An 18766-nucleotide genomic window follows, 5' to 3' on the forward strand; every position below is an offset into this window, starting at 1 on the left:
GCCCAGAATTGCGATGCTGAGGCAAAAAGGTGGAGGCAAATAAAAATGCACGAGAGGAAAGAATTTCGGACAACTTTCTTTCGGCTGATGTCATTATCAGGTTTTCAGGTCAGCGTGTCAGCGGACAAGAGAGAAAGATGCTGTGCATCTCTTGGCCAGCGCACAGAGATGTTAAGCATGGTTTCGGGGTCATTCGAGGGCATTATTAGGGGAAATCTCAGGTACAATGTGATTATGTATAAACACACCTCCGTGGGAGTGTCGTCCGAAAAGCATTTTGATATCCATCTTGACGAGTTGGCGGCTTAATTTACCGCCTGATGGTCCCTCTTCTCACGCACAGAAGCTCTCGCGATGAATTTCAATGCTCTGGTGTCTCGCTGGGAAACTGTCTGGGCGCGAAAAATGCGTGTTTGGAGGCCAGAAGAGAGCCCAACAATCTGCAATCTTTCCCATTCACAGTCTTTTTATCGCTGTCATATTAAATTGAGGAGATTGTATTTCATACAACACGCCGCTTAAGAGACACACTCGCTCGTTAAACGCTCATTTCCCACCCGTTTAACAATTGCACGTGTCCATTTTGAAACAGATCCCGCGCAACTCTTTACGGCCGGTGACGGAATAAACATAATTTTTACACATTACAAAAAATAAATATACTTTATTGAAATTAATTGTAACTGTGCATGATACCATCAGGCACATTTTATGTGTTTCCTTTTTTCTTCACCATTAACTACACAAAAAAATGAAAAGCAGTCATTTCAGAGTGATTCCCAGCCAGAAATTATCCCGCGAGCGAAGCAGTGTCGCAACCCCATAAATTGCCAGAACCGCGGTCAACCCCTGTCTTCCCTCCCACGATGCGGTGTCTGAGGACGTAATATGGCAGCACTAGAGTGTGGAACGGTTCTTCTGTGGTCTCTCTATACCCCCTTAATAATTTACTTAACACACACTAAGAGTCTCTTTAGGAAGGTGATGCGCCGCGTGCGCGCAGTTATCGCGATTCCGGATGCGTGTGCGTGGATTGCGTGGGCTCAGCCAGAGCCTCCTGACCCTCTGGACTCTTCACGAACACCGCAACATCGTCGTGATCACTGTGCACGTCCTCGGTGACTTGCTGATTTTGCTCATGGGGCTGCTCGATGGCCGACAGGATGGACTGCAGCAATCCCTGGGACAGCAATTGCTGATGCGGAGCGCCGTCGATTGTGTTGCCATCGCCGCCGGACAGTGGATCGGCGGACTGGAACTGCAGTTGGTACGTTCCCAAGCTGCCCTGCACCGGGATGGTTATGCTTTGCGACTTCTGTGCTGAGATCACGTCCAATCCCGTCAATCCTGACACCTCAGCCTTGGTCTTCTCCTCCTCTGCAGCTTCAGCGCTGGACTGTGTGGCCGGAATTGAGGCTGTCCTGACTTCTGTGTCGTACGCCAGTGAATCCGCGCCTCCTGTGTGGAAGCCTGATCCAAAATCTGGCACGCCATAGACGGCATGAGGTTGATGTCCCACCGGAACGTCGCCCACTCCTCCGGCGTGCACATCGAAGCCGAGTCCGTGAGCTTCCTCAGCTGTAGGCTGAACTGTTCCCGATGGCGGTGGTCCGTAGCTGTCTTGCAACACCTGCGGTCCGTGGCCGCAATCGTGACCGCCACCGCGACCCTCGTGTGAGTATCCAATGTTGTGCTGGCTCAGGAAAGGTCTCTGGGAGTTCTCCAAAGGCAGCGCGTGCAAGCCGTGCGGCGGTGGAGGAATCTCACTCGGCGGCGGCAAGTAGACTCCGCCGCCGTGGTGCTGCTTCACGCCGAACGCGTCCAAGTGCTGCACATTGTGTCCAATGGACTCGAGCAGACCCTGCGGAACCGGGGCGCGGAATGGAATGGGTCGCTTGGGCGCAGATCCGGGCACAGGCCAAGGCTTGAGATTCCCACTCACAGTGCCGTGCTGGATGGCCAGACCGGCGTAAGTGCCGCCCGGCGGGACGCCGTAAACGCCACTGGGCGGCATCAGACCCACCGGTGGCACCTTGTACACGGGCTTGGGGAAGGAGAACGAAGGGGGCCCGTAAGAGGTTGAGATCTGGTGGCCCCCGTGAGATCCGTGTCCGAACGAGCCGTGATTGATTGCCAGAGGTGCTCCGTGATGCCCCGGAGGTCCGTAAGATGTCGAGATAGACACTGGCGGCGGTGGTCCGTAGCTATCTCCGATGTGGTTGTTGGAAAGCTGTAAGAAAAGTCTTCCTAGAACCTGGGAACTAAGATTGTTGGATGTCAACCAAGGGGGAGATTGTCTTTCTACAAACTGGGTGAATTCTCAACACTTCAGACACTTTCTAAGCTTCTTGCATCTCATTAAAACAGGCCACAAGAAAAGGTCAAGAAAAAAAAATTGGCAAATTTTAACCTTTGCTCAGTTGCACATCAATTCTGACTGTAATATCTCCCTCTTGGCGTCTGCTTACCTCAAATGAATTGCTCTTGATCACGTTGACGTCAGCTCCGCCGAGTCCAAATCCGTTCAAGTCGCCGTGGAATTGAACCGAGGGCTCAGCGTGCGGCAGCTCAAGGCCGCCGATCTCTTCGTGCACGTGATTGTCGTGATGAGGCTCCGCTGGGGCGGAGTGCGGGATCCCGCTGGCTGGGGGACCATAGGAGGTTTCGGGCTGGATGGCGGGACCGGGGATGGGCTTCCACCCGTCGCAGCGGATTTCCGGGGGAGTCGGCGGCAAGGAGCTGCTGCCGTGGTGGTGGCCGCCGAAGGAGGGTCTGGCCAGGGATGGTGGACCATAGGAATTAGAGGGTTTCGGGCCGAATCCTAGCGCCGGAGGCGTGAGGAACTGGTAGGAGTTGCCGTGAGAGCCACCGTGAGAGCCACCGTGAGATCCACCGTGGGAGCTGCCGTGGCTGAAGGATGGCGGTCCGTAGGAGGATTTGGGGAAGTGGGGCTTGTGCGGCGGCGGACCGTACACGGGCTTGGCGGATGAGAAGCCCAACGAGGATTTTAGCTGGTCGAAGAAGGAGAACTCCTGTTGCGGAGCCGTGTGGAAGTGGGGCTTGTGATGGTGGACGGGCTTGAAGGCGGGAATCGGCGGACCGTACTCCACCTGCACCTTGGGCGGGCCGTACTTGAGGATTGGGACGCCGTACTGCTGGGATGGCGGCGGTGGGGGAATGTCGGGCGGGGGCGCGGGATACTTAATAGCGGGAGCGTCTGGGACGCCGTAAACGGGAACTGGGAGGCCGAGGGATTCTCCACCAGAGGGCGTCGGAGCGTAGGAGTCCAGAAGCGGGGCGTCCCGTCGTTGAGCCTTGTCATTTACCACTCCCTCGACAAGGCCGCCGAGCAAGGTACACCACAGGATCACTGAGAGACCGATCTGCAAGAAATTGGCAATAGTTCAAATGCTGTAAGATAGTTTCGTTGGAAATAATTAAATTTCCAACGTAATTATATTTGATTCGGGGATTTTCGCTCATTTAAAGCCTAAAGATCGATAGGCTGAGATAACATTGGCTCCTTGGCGCTCGTGCGATTGATCTGTCCACCTCATTTGCATGGCGATTAGCAGGTAAATTGCATACACACTTGCTAATTGTGCCGATGTGCTTGGCGGAGAAAAGGCGCGAGAGAAATTGATGAGGTGCATGCATTTATGACCACACCCAAGAGACGCTCCGGCATACAAAAATCTGCAACACATTTCGAAGGCATTTTGCATAAGAGCGCGTGTGTCTTCTCTTTTTGCGGTCTCGCAAATCACACTCTTCAATCTCCGGGAAATTGGACAAAAGGCCTCTCGCAGAGGAGACAGACCAATTAGAGTGTGTGTTTGCATTGCTAAGAGCCTGCGGAGATGCTGAGGAATTTCCATTGTTTCCACAGTGTGTTTTTCCACCTGTGTGTGTCGCTTTTTTGCACCTCTGCCATGGGAGTTTTTTTGAGGTTAAATATTTGAGCATTGGCAGAGTGAAAGTGGCGGGCGAAAAGTGAGAGATTTCTTGTCTGATGGAAAATGATGCGTAATTACCGTGTGTGCTGCATCATGCAATTGGATACTCAATCATATGTTTGGTATGATTTACTGGGCGCGTTTGGGCTAAAGTGTGTGAAAAAGGTGGCAAAAAGCAATATTATACATCATGTATAGGAAGTACAGTTGTTGTTTTCGACTCAATTACAATTTACCATCAATGAAATGCATAGCGCGAAATACAATTCCGCGATATCGCGCGAGGGTTTGGGGCGGAAAAGTGGATCAAATGGCGGCGCATTTGCCATTGATGCAAAATTCAAGCACGTCCGCGAGAGTGAATGAGAGAAAATTCAGGCAATTTATGACCTCGAAATTAACACCAGGTCCATTATCATACATTAAGTTATTGAATGTGGATTTGATGATCGCGGCCTCGCAATCTTGAGTTCAGCCGCCAATAGAATGTCTCTCTCTTGTGCGCCAGCGTCAGCATCAGTTGCCGGGAGAAACTTTCACCGTCCGCCAGAGACCACACAAAATGCTGCAGATGACATCTTCACCAAGAATCCGAGAGATCATCTTGAATATGGTAATTAGAGGAATTTACTGGGCGAAGGATTCATGGGAACTTTTCTCTGTGCGTGAAACAAGTTCTCTTTCGGCGCTCTGACAAATTTCCACAGATTTATCTCTCGAGGGCTCAGAAAGAGACGCCGTGTCTAAGGGGGAGATATTATGGTTACAGAGCAAGTTTCAGAGAATTTTCTACGCATATCTCAAAGCATAATTCTTTAAGTTCAATACAGTCGACACAGTGACACTAAATTTGAGAATGACTACAAATAATCTAAAAACGGTTCTGGAAGCCGCGCAAGTGTCCGAATTGCAAAATGGGAAAGGGTCAAGAAAAGATGTACAGAATCTGACCAAATCATTTTCCCCTTGGTCAGGTCATTGAGAAGAACGCCGAAGGGAGAGAAGAAACAAGAGGCGCACCTCAAGAGGTGTTTTCATGTAAATTGAGAGCCGTGTAAAATGGACAAAATTTATTCATGTGGAAATTTCTCACAGCAAGAAGTCCACCAAAAACCATGGACATCACGTATGTTGAGATGGCACGTGAAGGCGAAGCTGTAGGAATTTCCATTGTTTTGTGCGTACGTTTAAATTGGAGCAATGAAGTAATGCTTATTTCTGCCTCAATTTTACCACAAGAATTCAACAAGAAATCACCCAAAAACGACTTCCTCGCCAGAACATCGCGAGCGCGTGTGAATTCATCATGAGAGGGAAAGGTTAATAGCCTGGCATCACTTACCATTCACCCATTAATAATATCAGAGGTAATTTTTGAGAGCATAAAATTGCATTCAAAAATTTCTTAAGAGAAATAGAAAGTTAAAAACCGCAAGTTCGCAAACTTTAAATCACAAATTAAACGGTATTTCTTGTGTTCTGCCGTGTTTGTTTTTACTTCCCTTCTTTCAGTCATAATGAAAGTGTATGTTAAAGGAAAAGTTTGCTCACTTATCATATTTACTAATTGACGCATTCAATCTGCATCGCGATGAATTTTAGGTGCATTTGTATGCTTTTTTTTAAAATAATTAACCCGGTTTTTGGGGAATTTCCTTCTTATTTTATCGCCCCTTTCAACGCCTCATTATCAACACAGGCACTATTTTAAAGGTGCGATGACGGGAAGTGACTTTCTAGAATGCTCGCGGCTCTGATTTAAGGCCAATGGCTCAGTTGCGAGCGACCGTGCGAGGAAGTGTCGCCGATAAATTCTCGTTAGAAGCACGCTGGCGAGGCTGTGAAATGAGATCGATGGTGAATTCGGGCGCTGAGCGCAGTGTTAAGTTGAAATGAAGAGGCTGAGAAAGCAATTTGGTGCAGTTTATTGACCATTGCCGCCGAACCGGACGCTCGAATGGGCTTCTCTAGAGCCTGTATCGGAGGCATTTAAATGAAAATTGAAATTGAGAGCGACAGATTTTGGCCGGTGTGTGCTTTAGAGCCTATGCGGTTCCGGCATAAACTCTGAGGAACACCTTGGCCACAATCGGAAGAGGGCTCTAAATTGTCTGGCGTACATCAGGTCGTGATTTCGAGCCATGGTGAGAATCTCGTTTGCTGAGCACTTTTCGCCACGAAGTGGGCCATCGTCAGACACCTTAAGATAGGAGTTTTAGGGCATCTCTTGAGCTCTCTCTCTCTTGCGCGCGGGATTTTTTTTGCCACTGCGCGCGAATGCTTTTTAATTCCTCCAACACATCTTATGGCGCAGAAGAAGAAGTCTCAATCAAGCGGCGATTTGGCGCGATATGGCCAAGAAAACAGCGCAATGATGATTGTTGCTCCATCGGAGCTTTTACTCAATGAGGCGTACAGTGGAAAGAAGCATCGAAAGTGGAGACTTTCATTGTTAATTTTGGCCTGGAGGAGCACAAAGTAAGTGAGTGTGTCATTAATTTGGCTTTAATTGTAAATAATGACAAGATAGTGATCCGCGCGCCATGAAGAATTCTCTTCTCTCTTTCTGTCGCTTGGTGACTTTCCCCACCCAAGATGACGCCCACAGTCAGGGTCTAGTTCAATGGCGACAAGACGCCTCGGCTAAGTGAGGCATGGCAAGAAAAAGATCAGTGATTATTCTGCAATAAAGTCGATGACTTGTAAAACATATTTTATACAATGGCTTGAATGGTGCGAGCGGAGATTATGCAAAAGATATTATCATAATTTATGCGCCTAATGACTTTATCACAACACACACGTCGATAAATTACAACTATTTCGCGCCCAGCAAATGATTTCCCACCACCCAAAATATACTATTTATTTCCATGGTTTGGGTCACAGATTATTTTGTCATTGACAGGCAGCAAATATGTACAAACGAGGGGCAATTATTTCGGGAAATTGAACATTGGCATGGAAAATTGGGTGAAATTTCATGCGTGTCTTTCACCCATCAAAGCTGCGTTACAATTAACATCACACCAACCAATTACACTTTGATGGGGTCAGAGTGGATGGGTGGAAAGCTGCAATGGAGCTTCTTAAATCAACCACAGATTTGTGACATCATCTTTTTGGGCAGAGAAAGACAGGCAAGCTTTTCAAAGCACCCGGAGGTGAAAGTGAAGACCTGGCAATCAATATTGACTCCGGACTGGAACATGGGAAACCCACATTATTTACTCCAGTGAGTTACACAAAATCAACTGTAGAATTCATTATGCAAAAATAGCATTGATTCCCGCTCAGAATGTGTCTTCTTCGCGGTTCTGCATTGACTGCACTGTTGAGATGCGATATGAATAATTTATGCTGAACGTGGCAGAGTTTATTATTTAGAGACTCTCGCTATAAAGTACGGATCACACGATATTAGCACGGAGATAAGACTGCTGCCGTTCCGCGATATTGCCAACGAGGTGATTCATTTTGCATCACCGCTCGTTTTGTTGGGTGATTCTGGGAAAATGCGCCATGCGCGCCATGAGAATTTTCCCGCCAGAAGTTGTGAAATTCTGGTGCGGAATTTTGAGACAAACAAACCACATAATTTTAATGGGATATGAAGGGGGAAAAAACCACCAAAATTATGATTTAAATTTAAACAGTGAGAAAGTGTGTCTTAGAGGTAATTTTTCATGCAAATGCCACTGAATAAATTTCGAGATTGATTGCCTTTGCAATGAATTCCCTCCGAAAATGCCGTGGCGGCGATAAATTGATTAAATCCCATTTAATTAGGAAGACAGAAATCCACAAGAGCGGCGAGAAGTGGTGGAAATTTATGTGAATCTCATTGAATTATTTGTTTTAGCAATAACCGTGAGAGAGAAAACACGCGATAGTGACTAATAAGACGGGAAGATTTATCATATTTCAATATGCTGAGAGACAATTCCTAGCCATTTATGTATCTAATCCAATCACGCGAATTAACTCTCCACGAGCTATTTTGTATGAATTTTAATCGTGCAGAATTGATCAATTTTGCTGCCTTCCAGCATAGCAAATTGCCATGAGAATAGGCAAAAAGAAACATCACTTCATTCATAAAACATGAAAGAAGTGACTTTTACAATAGAAATGGTCAGAAAGAAAGCACACACATACAATTTCTCAAATCTCGCCCCAAACAAGACTTCCAACAATGCTCAGACACTTCTTTGATCCCCACCTTGATTGTCCCGAAAGGTTGAGATGAAGAAGAGATGATGAAAAAAACAGAATCAATTACGATGAAAGAATCTCCCAAAGAAAGGCTGATTTGTGATTCAAAAGATATGATTTTGTGGCGTGTGGAAAGCTCTAATCGGACGAAATAAGTTCAAGATCAATTCATTAGTGTCACTCTTTTGTTGGCATAAGTTCCGCTTATTAGTCGTGTGAGTGGAGAGAGAAGAAGATGGGCAAGGTTAGGCCAAAAGTATGTGTGCATTACTGAATTTATGAATTATGAGGCAGCACTAAATCATGCACTCTGGGATGGGCCCTTAAAAATCAACTGAGAAACATCGAGAAAGTGGCATTCAAATTCCTCATTCGTCTTATCACAGCACAGTGGCGTTTGAAGTAATAATCTTGGGTGAAATAAATGTTACAAGTTCAGAAGATTTTCCCAAAAAACCTACGATTAAATTGTTGAACTCTTGGACATGAAATTGAACTGAATTTTCTGTTCATTGCTTTCTCTTGGATGTTCTTAAATTGCGGTGTTGTTTTTCATGAAGTGAAGAACAATGTGCTATTATTTCCAACACGACTGTATAGATATTTCGGGCAAAACCGTGATTTCATCTCCACATTGCACTTAAACGCCGCAATCGGCCTAATCAACAATTTAAGCAACAACTTTCTTCCTCTGGTGGCTTTTTTGCACTGTCAAAAAATCTCTTAATTGATTTTCTGAACGGAAAAACAACCTCGTCAATTGAGGTGAGAGACTTTTACGACAAGAAGACAGAAGGTGTTATGATAAAAAAGAGTCCATTGGAATTGTAAAAGCGCTCTTTTTTATGATTTGTCAGACGTGGAAGCGGAATTTTGAAGACACTGTGTCTCTTTTTATGCTCCCGATGGCTTCTTTTTCACTCCCCAATCCATCTTTTTATGCTTCTTATTCTTCGTGTCTCTCTCTCTCTCTCTTGAACAACTGACGCGTGTGGAGATGAAAAAAATTCCCATGGAGTGGCACGGAAATAAAAGATGCACCACACAATTACTTTCATTATTACTCCTCCTCTTGCGTTGGAATTAAATTGAAATTACGTTCACTTCAATGAAATGGAAAATGCAGATCTTGTTCATCACCACAAGCAGTTTCATTGCACTCTTTTTTCAGTCACTGAATTCGGGATTTATATTGTGATAAGAAGCTCACTTGAAGTTATACTTTTCAAGAGATCGAAATGAGATGGGAATCACATCTTGCAGAACTGTGCGGTAATTAATTAGGGGTAAACTTCCGAAAAGACTAATGACAATGTGGATAGAATTGTACCATTTTTTGCTGAAGTCGCTGCTCAAGTAATCCAGAGACTGCGCGAGTGGCTCTTCAGGTGTAATAATCCAAAATGGGGCGTTTTTGTGCTCCTCAGCGCGATAATCAAATTATTCCGCACAATTTGCAATTATACGGGCGATGTTGCGAAAAAAAGACACACACACTTCTTGTCCGCTTGTTCATTCAAACATTTCACACAGCGCGTACGGAAGTTCAGAAAACACGGGGGGACACGCTCGCGCTGGAGAATACACCTTTTCTCGTTCCACTTTGGACGAAGAAATGCCACTCAGATGGTCGCATGCCACGCTATTATACTTGATCGGAGATTTACGCGGGATCCCTTCCACATGGCCATGTCTCTCTCGCTCGCGTGGCCGCGCGGCCGCGGCGCAGAGCGAGACGGAGGCGTCTCTGGGGGGCCCCAAAGCGGAGCTCCGCCAGGAGAAATGCTGGAAAGTGGGGCCAATTCCGCCATCATCAATGACTCAACGTCATGGATCACCTTGGCCACTCACGAGCCAACCTGTCGCTCGGGCCATCACCCACGCCGCGCGATCGCCGATCACGTGTGATTTATGCTCACGATCCGCCCGTGGGCCAATCTATGCGTTGTCAAACTGCTCCCGATCGCGCTGCAGATCTTGTCGTTTTGGGTCAGGGCAAAAATGACGCGTGATCCGATCGGATTTCAAATTTCAAATTTTGCGGATGCCAAGCATCGATTTGATCACACACAACTTGCGCAAAACACATCAAAACTTCGTGACCTCAGGAGACATTTTATCAGGTTCTCAAGAGTCGTTTAAGCTTGATAATGTCCTTTTTTCCACTCTCCCAATCATTCAACTAATGAGTGGAAAATTGCCTCTTCCGAGAATCGTGATTAAACTGCAAAAAGCTCTTAATGAATCATTGTGATCGACGAGAGACGGAAAAAGTCTCAATAATTCAATTGCATTTGCATCTTATATTTTATTACAATGCTCCTCTTTGAGAGGTGATTGTACAACAAACTCTTCATCATGCGCTGGAAATGCTAAATTTTCCCGGTATTTGACACTCACACACCGCTTTAATTGGCCATCCGAAGAAAATTCCCACAATAAAATCCACGTGATTTTTTGCTTTTTAATTTATGCCACTAAAATCTTTAATTGCACATTCTGTCTTTACGATTTTACTTAGCAGTTTATTCACACTTTGCTCTGATCCGCGCCACGATTTTCCTCTCCATCTCCATCGCCAGTCTCTTCGGGTTTCGCAAAGAGGCATTTGCAAAGTGGGATTGCAAATATTCCCGGGGAGATTCAGAGCAAGGAGAGGTGTGTGACAAATTGCAGGTGATGAAATGATTCAGGAACTCATTGTTCTGCGGCTGTTGCATCAAATCTTATGGGCTGATGATATGCAGTTTTTATGGGCAGCTCAGCATTGTTTCTCCGCCAGAGAATCTCCTCTCCAGACTGACTCATATTGCCAGCAAATGCCTCTCTGGGGAAATAATGAATGAAAATGCCACAAATCCGCCCACATTATTGCCGGAACTTGGTCAAAATTGGAATGTATCAGTTGCGATGCTGCTGTGTGTGAGATAAACGACCGCAAACATTTTATTCTGCTGATTGTGGCGTGTGGAGAAAGTACATAAACAAGCCAATGAAGCCATCGTGTGCTGAAGAGTGTTCAGCGCAAGTACGCACAAAAAAACCAACTGTCGTGTGACAATAAAATAAAATATTATTGCCACACGGCTGGAGCTTTTCCGCCCAGCGGAGCTTTTGGGGGTGCTTTCGCGATGTTCCTGCCGATTCGCGATTGCAATATTTAATTAAATGAAATGCAGGCGGTCGTTAGTGACGCTACAAATGTTTCAGCGAAAAAGAGACCTGGCGGAGGTAATTTATAATCTACCAACTGTCTGCAATGATTTATTTATTATGTTATACATGCTCCGCTGGGGAAAAAACCGACAGCAGTGTTTGCAAATGGCATTTTCGGACGAAAGTAAAATTCGACCCTTTCTATTTTCACCCACACTTCGCATCGTCGTCCGGAAGATGCCGTCCGACGACTGTCAATTCTCATCACCGCCAAGATCTCGAGCCATTTGGTATTCTCGGCACAAGCACAACAGATCTGGAGATGTTTTGCTTGTATAAGCGACAAACACGAAATTTGTCTCTGATTATGCGCCTGGCACGTGAGCTCTTTATGCAATGCCGTGCAAAGTGGTATAAATGCTGGTGATTCGGATGAAAAAGTGGGCGGATGTAATGGGAAATAATTCATGGCAATTATAAGTCACATACGCAATTGTCTTCGCTTCTCAAACTCTCGCGTTTCCCATCGACGTTCCCTTTCAGAGCACCAACAGTGCCATCAAACATTGCAAGAGCTGCTGATCACGAGAGCTGTCAGCCAAGGCGGCCACAATTGAAGACATTCTCTTTGTCGTTTGAAAGTAAATCCATTTACCATGACTGTAGAGGAAATAAAGCCAATTTTTTTTTATGAATTTCCCAAAAGCATCTGTAATTACATAATTGGCTATAAGAGAGCATAATTGGGAGATTATCAGAAAAGATATTCCCATAAAATGAGGAAAATTAGATTCAATTTAACCCCAAATTAAGAGCCGCTCGAAATTTAATAATTTCCCCTAAGAGAATGAATGAAAATGTGGAATGCGCGACTTCTGCTCACACCTCGGATGACACTCTGTTTCTTCCTTGGCGGCGCATTTCGAAATGCTGGTGGATTTATGGTGCAGAATCGCGATGGAAGTACACGACAGAAGTGCTTTACACGTCATTTCTGAGCCATTACCGTCACATTGAAATGGTGCACAACACTTGGTGGATCGTGAATTGGTTGTTTTGCAACAATGGCCCAACAATCGTATATCATATGACATGCTGAAATCATCTTGCGATCATCGCGCAACAGCCCAAAGTGATGGTCAAGAAGTCGCGCGCTCGCGATCCAGATCAACAAAAGCCTCCGTTGCGCTTCATTAGAGTGCCACACTTGACGCGTTTTTTGGCCATATTTTCGAGTGGGTTCAACACCCATTTTTCGGCCATTTTTCCATGCTTCTTTGCCATTAAATGTGCAATTATATTAGAAAGTGACTTCTTCGCCACAGAGCCAATTCACTTTCAATTTCCCTCGCGTTTGCCATTCACGGTGGCGCTTCTTGAGATACATTTGTTGAATTGTTTCGGACCATTTTGCCAGCCACTCTCGAGTCCCTCACATGAGCCACTTATAGCCTCAAATCACGCTCTTTTGTCATGTTAATTAAGAGTTCGACAAGCGCACACTCCTTTCGCTGGCGGTGAAAGAACTGCGCGCGACTCATTTAGGATGCTTATCGAGTGTTGAGAAATTCGCCAAAACATTGGACAGACAGAAAATTCACTGCAGAATTGCGCAAGTGATATATTCGATAGCTTTTAGTCTGGGGTGTTACGCTAATTCCGCTCGTGATGCTGGGAAAATGTTGGCGATAAATAAGGCCAAAGATGCGCCAAAACAATTCTGCACCTCAAAATGCGTGATAAATTCGCCGTCACTAATTTGTGTTTGAATTTATTAGTGTGAATATTTTGGCAAATCCCCCATCCTATTTACCCATCAATTTCACATACTTCTCTTCAGCAAACACACCCGGTAACTTCCCGGTGCGGAACTTTGTGTTGCAAAAAGCTCGTGCCAGAAAATCGCGAGTTGGCGCTGAAATATTCCCTATTAGGAGTTAATTAAATTTTCCCACATCCGCAGCAACAATTCCGGGGCGTTGTTTGCTCAAATATCGTCAAAATGTTGATGGTTGCAGACATAAGCACCTCTATTTGCATGTGTGATTAATAAGTAAGCCGGCAATACAGGAGGGGCCGCGATATGATATAAATCCGCGGGGTGTTAATTACATATACGTTGTCATTTACGCAGTTACGACATCCTCCATCCCCCAAAGCATACGAGCATATTCTGCTCCCTCTCCCTGGAAGCTCTGGGCGTTGTTTGCCAAACAGGGTGATTGCAAATGAAATCATTTGTGTTCAGGAATGCAGAGTTATTCATTAGCAAAAGCTGCACAATTGTTTGGCCGGCGATGATTGACATTCTGGAGGCAAAAAAAGTGCCGAAAAAACTCACAATTACCCGTGATGATTCGATTTATCATCTGGACATGGTGATAATTGATCAGGCCGCGTAATTGGACTGAATTTCCACCCCCACTTTTGCCTTTCAGCGCATTTGCACGATGATATGAATGGTTTTTTGTGCGACACTTTTATTTGGACATCATTTCACACATCTGCCTCACGTTATTTACCCGCTCCATGGGGCAAATAGTGGTCAGACATGGTGTACAGTTCTGCGGAAGTATTAGAAAGTAGTGAAATAGCTATTAGATTCTCTAATATAATCTCTAATTTGTCTATTGTAATACAAATTTGTATTTGCAGGCGGCTTAAAGTTCTGCTGCGCTTTACGCCTTGAAGTTGAAGGTGTCGAACTGGATGAAAATCGTGGTGTAGATGGAAATGCTGCCGAGCACGGAGTACAGGAGGGTGTAGTCGTAGGAGAAGAGGCCACAGCTGGCAACAGGTTCTCGACACTGGAGCTGCAGCGAGAAGATCTTGAGCTTCAGCGAGGGCGAAAGCCAGAGAGAAAGGGATTAAAATTGATGTTTTCCGGGTCAAGAGAGCGCTCACCTCGTGCAAATCCGGATGTTGCGGATGCAAATTCATCCCCTTGTGGATGAGAACAGCCGTGCGGCGACCCTCGCTCGTGACCCTGCTGGCAATGATGATGATTGTGACCACGAAGAAGGCAAAGTAAGAACTCCAGAAGACATAGCCGATGGGCGAAATCAGCAGACTGTCGCTGCTGTCGACGTTTTTCTTGTACATCGAGCTGCAGGACAGGACCCACAGGAAGATGGACAGCGTGATGCCTGTCATTGCCTGCGAAATATTCCAGGTAAATTCTAATCTGCTAATCAGTCTTCTACTAACTTACAATGATGGAGAGAAAGGAGTTGACTCTGTCCAGCACGTCATTCAGCTCATCGTGGGCGATTCGCAGCTGCTTCACGACGCCATCACTCGCCTTCTTGGCGCTGCCGAACAGGAAGTGTCGCCGGAAGGTGATGTTGATGGCGGCGAAGCGCGAGTAAATGGCAACGAGCATGTAGAAGAAGTGGCTCATGACCACGGCGTACGCCGACACGGCCAAGTAGTGACTGACGAAGTGAATGAACATCTTCAGCATGGTCATCCTGCCCAGGCTGCTGTAGAAGCAGTGGTAGCCGATGAGGAGAATCACAAAGATAATCCACACGAGCGTGAAGCCGGCGGCCATAAAGAACTGCCTTTTGTAGTTGAATTGCACACCAACTGCCGAGAGCTTTCAACATCAAAGACAAGTTGAGCACAATTGAGAGCCTCTTAGCTTAATCCCCGCACAATAGATAAACTCACTCTCTTGTCAATGCCGTGCAGAAGTCGCACCATCGCCCAGTTGGATTGTCTCATGAGAGTGCTGGTGAAGGTGTAGAAAATCGTGGTGAACAGAGCTGCCATCAGCACGCCTCTGCTGATGATGTTGAGGATCTTGGACGATGAGAGATCCTCGTAAATGTCCACGTGCACATTCAAGTACGCCGCCGTGCACGAGATCCCAATGAAGGCGACAGTGTTGATGAGGCCGAGCGGCGACAAGGGAAGGCGGTCGGAATTGATGTCCGGCGGAAGCTTGTACGGACACATGCCGACGAGGCGATAGGAATAGTGAATAATTCGCACTGCTGGCAAAACACTCGAGAAGCCCTTCTCCATTCTTCGCCGCCCCGCAGTATTAATTGGACTGCCGGCAGAATTTGTGGTGTTGTTCCAGGTAATTCGGCCAATCGATACAAATTAAATTGATTGGAATTGTATTCTAAGCACAAATGCCGACCACATAATCTGCATTGTATATGGCTAAATGAATTAGGCGGGAATGCTACTGAAAATTTAATGCCATCACCACTCCATCACAATTCAACCGTTTGATAAAATTAGACTTGACCGACTTGACCAAGGGGCTAATGAGTGTTTCTCGTAGTGAATTTTGAGTGGCAAACTGACTAATTTGAATCTGATTGATTTGAAATTGAATTAATCACAATACAAACAACACAGATAAAAACAGTGCTAAAATTCCATCAAAATAGCCTTAAAACTTGACAAGAGACACAGTTTTTATTGAGCTATGTCACAGTTATTCACCCCTTTAGCATGGTCAATCGCAGGGTTGATTAACTTCCGTGCTGTTTCGCGTCGAAACATCAAGCAATCATCGAGGCGAATAATTGAGAAATTGCACTACATATAATGTTGCAGCGTCATCAATTGAAGGCGTCCTTGAGGAGGAGGAAATACGAGTAGAGCGTCTTGTAGATGGACATGCCGGTCTCGAGATTCAGAGGCGCCAAGTGGCCCACAGACAAGGTTGGCACTGTTCTCGCGCGCTGCAGCATCAGCATAATCATCTTCCTGTCCTTGATGCTCATCATGAACCATTTGCAGTTGTAGAACTCCTCAGCAATCTCATGGTTCTGTCAAGAGAAGCGAGATAAAGTGAACTTGCAGAGGAGAGTTATTCCAATGGGGAGATAATGCGACTACAAGCTGTACAGCATTTCTTAGTGAATTCTTAACATTTCAGACACTTTCTTGGCTTTTTGCAATGCCTTTACGTTCTTGCAAAAGCAAAATAACTCAAAAACTTTCAAAATACAGCGGAAAAGAGCCTCAGCGGCCGTGTAGTTTCGTAAAAGACTGATATTTCGCGACGACACGTGTCTTGAGCAGACATAGTCACGATCTTAACAATTTACAATAAATAAAAAGAATGTAATAAATATTTGAACGCTTGATATAATATCTCTCCCTTGTGTTCCTCCGCTCACCTTTGTCTCAATGACCGAGCCGAGAGAGTTGTAGAAGAAGAGCTGGAAGTATGATGTGGCAATAATGCCGTAAATTGCAAACCAGTCGCTCTGAAATCAAGGGAATCGCCTGAGATTCAAATCACCAGCAAAATTGGATTGCTTTACAATTCGGGCCACGTAGAGAGCAACAGAGCCACTGAAGGCGAAGCTGCCGAATTGCATGAGGAACATGCCGTTGAACATCTCGTCCAGGCGATTGATGTAGTCCAAGTACTGTCCGTGCTGCTGGATGATGCGCTTTATCTCCCTGCTCGTCTCGTCGCCGGCAGCGCGCTCCTCCTCCACGGCCTGGGACATCCTGTTGATGGTGACAATGAGGGAGTCCGCCTGCGAGGCGCCATTCAAAGCAAAGTAGGCAAAGAGCCCATCCAGAGCCACCACCTCCCACACCCCAATCCACAGCGCCACGAGCTGGAAGGTCAATTGCAGCTCGTAGTCCGGAAAACCGGCATTGGGATCGGCATTCAGGCCCGGGATGTTGAGCACGAAGATGAACTTCCGGTCATTCACCACGATGCCGCGCAGCAGGTACAGGTTGAAGAACACGAAGTTGGACAGGAGCGTGGACGTTAGCATTTTCAGAATGACACTGAGGCGCCGTGCCCACTTGAGGTAGTGCGCATTCACGCGCTCATCCTGCTCGCTGGCCGACTGTTTGCACGTGACCTGGTCGAACATCTCCCTGATGCGCTTCCGGTGAATGTAGGCATTGATGGTTTTGAAGCTGCACTGTTTGAGGGGATTTCCATCAGTACAAATGCGACTTGAATGGTGGCGGAGATTGCTTGCTGCACAATTGCGGAAGAATGAAGTGCACGGAAAACCATCAGTGGATTCGTATCCAATTCATTTGTTCGAGAGGAGAGCTTTCCAGAGCTCAATAGACTCATTGTCAATCACTAAATCAATGGGCTCTTACAGGAATGAATCAGTTACGAACATTACGAATAATGCAAGGATTTTGCCCTGCAGGAAAGGATTGCTTGTTTCACATAGAATTGTGTAATTCACTAATTCGCGATAAAGATTTTTATATAGAACTAAAATAAGATGAAGAGATAGAATTATAAAGACACCAAAATCAATCCATTTCGTCTAATGACGGAAGAGCTGCAAGATTCTATGAATCTTCAGAGCATTTTCCTCCAATCCTTCAGCATGGATTTCTTTACATGGGGAAAGAATCACGTGCGGAAAATCAGTGTAAAATATTAATTTCCACCCATAAAACATGCTGAGCGGCGCTCCTTGGATGCTAATCACGTGCCAAATGGGAAAAATGGCCTCCAAACCTGACCAGCTGCTCCCCACATGGAGACGCACTGGAGGAAGGGCAACATGTCGTTGCGGTAGTAGTAGAGGGTGTAGAGGCTGAAGGCGTGGAAGAAGAACGGGTAGATAAAGCACGCCCAGAAGAGGATGGTGCGCTTCCTGTCTGTGATGAGCGGATCCAGGTCGATGATCCGGCATAGCGCCACCAGGGATCTGCGACTGTCGGCCACGGTGAGCACGCTCCTGAACACCTCCATCACTGGACTGGGGCGCCGGACAGCCCCGGACGAGCTCTTATGGACAGACGGCGTCCATTAAAAATTGACCCTTCAACCTTCCCTCGGGGCGAAGTGATGAAGTCAAATGATTTCTCAAGACAAATTATTCACATGTTTTTGTCCTCCAACTTCGGGTCACAGCGGACAAACAGAGCATGGGCAAATCTCCCACAACAAATAGTTTTCAACAGCTCAGTAATTAATTAACTCGATTGGGGGTGAGACGCTCTCCAGCAATGTCTCCACTTATTTGAATTTCTATGTTTCTCTGGGAGCTCACAATTTACAACGATGAGTGGGGTATCTTGAAATGCGTTCTGTGGAGGGATTGTTTGGGGAATTCTCCACACAATTGGCAATCTCTATTATTCACATTGCGGAATATATACAAAACATTCTAGCCTCGATCAAACTATGTACTTTATTTCATACACATGAAATTTATTAGGGAAAATCACCCTCAAAAAAAGAGAAAATATGAATAAAATCATTCATGAACGCAATATCTCCCCCTTTGGTGCTAAGCCGCCACGGCGTCTTTGAGAAGGAGGAAGTAGGAGTAGAGAATCTTGTAGGTTGACATGCCCGTCTCGAGATTGAGTGGTGCCAAGTGACCCACAGAGATGGTATCGACAGTTCTGGCCCGCTGAATCATGAAGAGCATCATTCGGCGGTTCTTCACGCTCATCGACTGCCAATTGAC

At 46.0% G+C, this 18766-nt stretch overlaps 3 protein-coding genes across 3 annotated transcripts; all 3 read right to left on the minus strand.

Annotated features, from left to right (window-relative positions):
* Positions 1-732: 732 nt before the first annotated feature.
* On the minus strand, positions 733-12432 carry LOC132265266 (uncharacterized). The gene is made up of 3 exons (XM_059765846.1): positions 12334-12432; positions 2469-3383; positions 733-2230 (listed from the first exon to the last, which is right to left on the minus strand). Exons 1-3 carry the CDS (start codon positions 12430-12432, stop codon positions 1004-1006), a joined length of 2241 nt encoding a protein of 746 aa, XP_059621829.1. The 3' UTR covers positions 733-1003.
* A 1573-nt stretch (positions 12433-14005) lies between these two features.
* Positions 14006-15356, minus strand: LOC132265267 (uncharacterized). Its single transcript, XM_059765847.1, has 4 exons — positions 15000-15356; positions 14539-14925; positions 14232-14483; positions 14006-14161 (listed from the first exon to the last, which is right to left on the minus strand). Exons 1-4 carry the CDS (start codon positions 15354-15356, stop codon positions 14006-14008), a joined length of 1152 nt encoding a protein of 383 aa, XP_059621830.1.
* A 551-nt stretch (positions 15357-15907) lies between these two features.
* On the minus strand, positions 15908-18042 carry LOC132265268 (odorant receptor 67d-like). The gene is made up of 4 exons (XM_059765848.1): positions 17806-18042; positions 16619-17242; positions 16472-16561; positions 15908-16117 (listed from the first exon to the last, which is right to left on the minus strand). Exons 1-4 carry the CDS (start codon positions 18040-18042, stop codon positions 15908-15910), a joined length of 1161 nt encoding a protein of 386 aa, XP_059621831.1.
* Positions 18043-18766: the final 724 nt, after the last annotated feature.

The sequence above is a fragment of the Phlebotomus argentipes genome, unplaced genomic scaffold (assembly GCF_947086385.1).
Source record: "Phlebotomus argentipes unplaced genomic scaffold, Phlebotomus argentipes genome assembly contig_2, whole genome shotgun sequence".
Lineage (NCBI taxonomy): Eukaryota > Metazoa > Arthropoda > Insecta > Diptera > Psychodidae > Phlebotomus > Phlebotomus argentipes.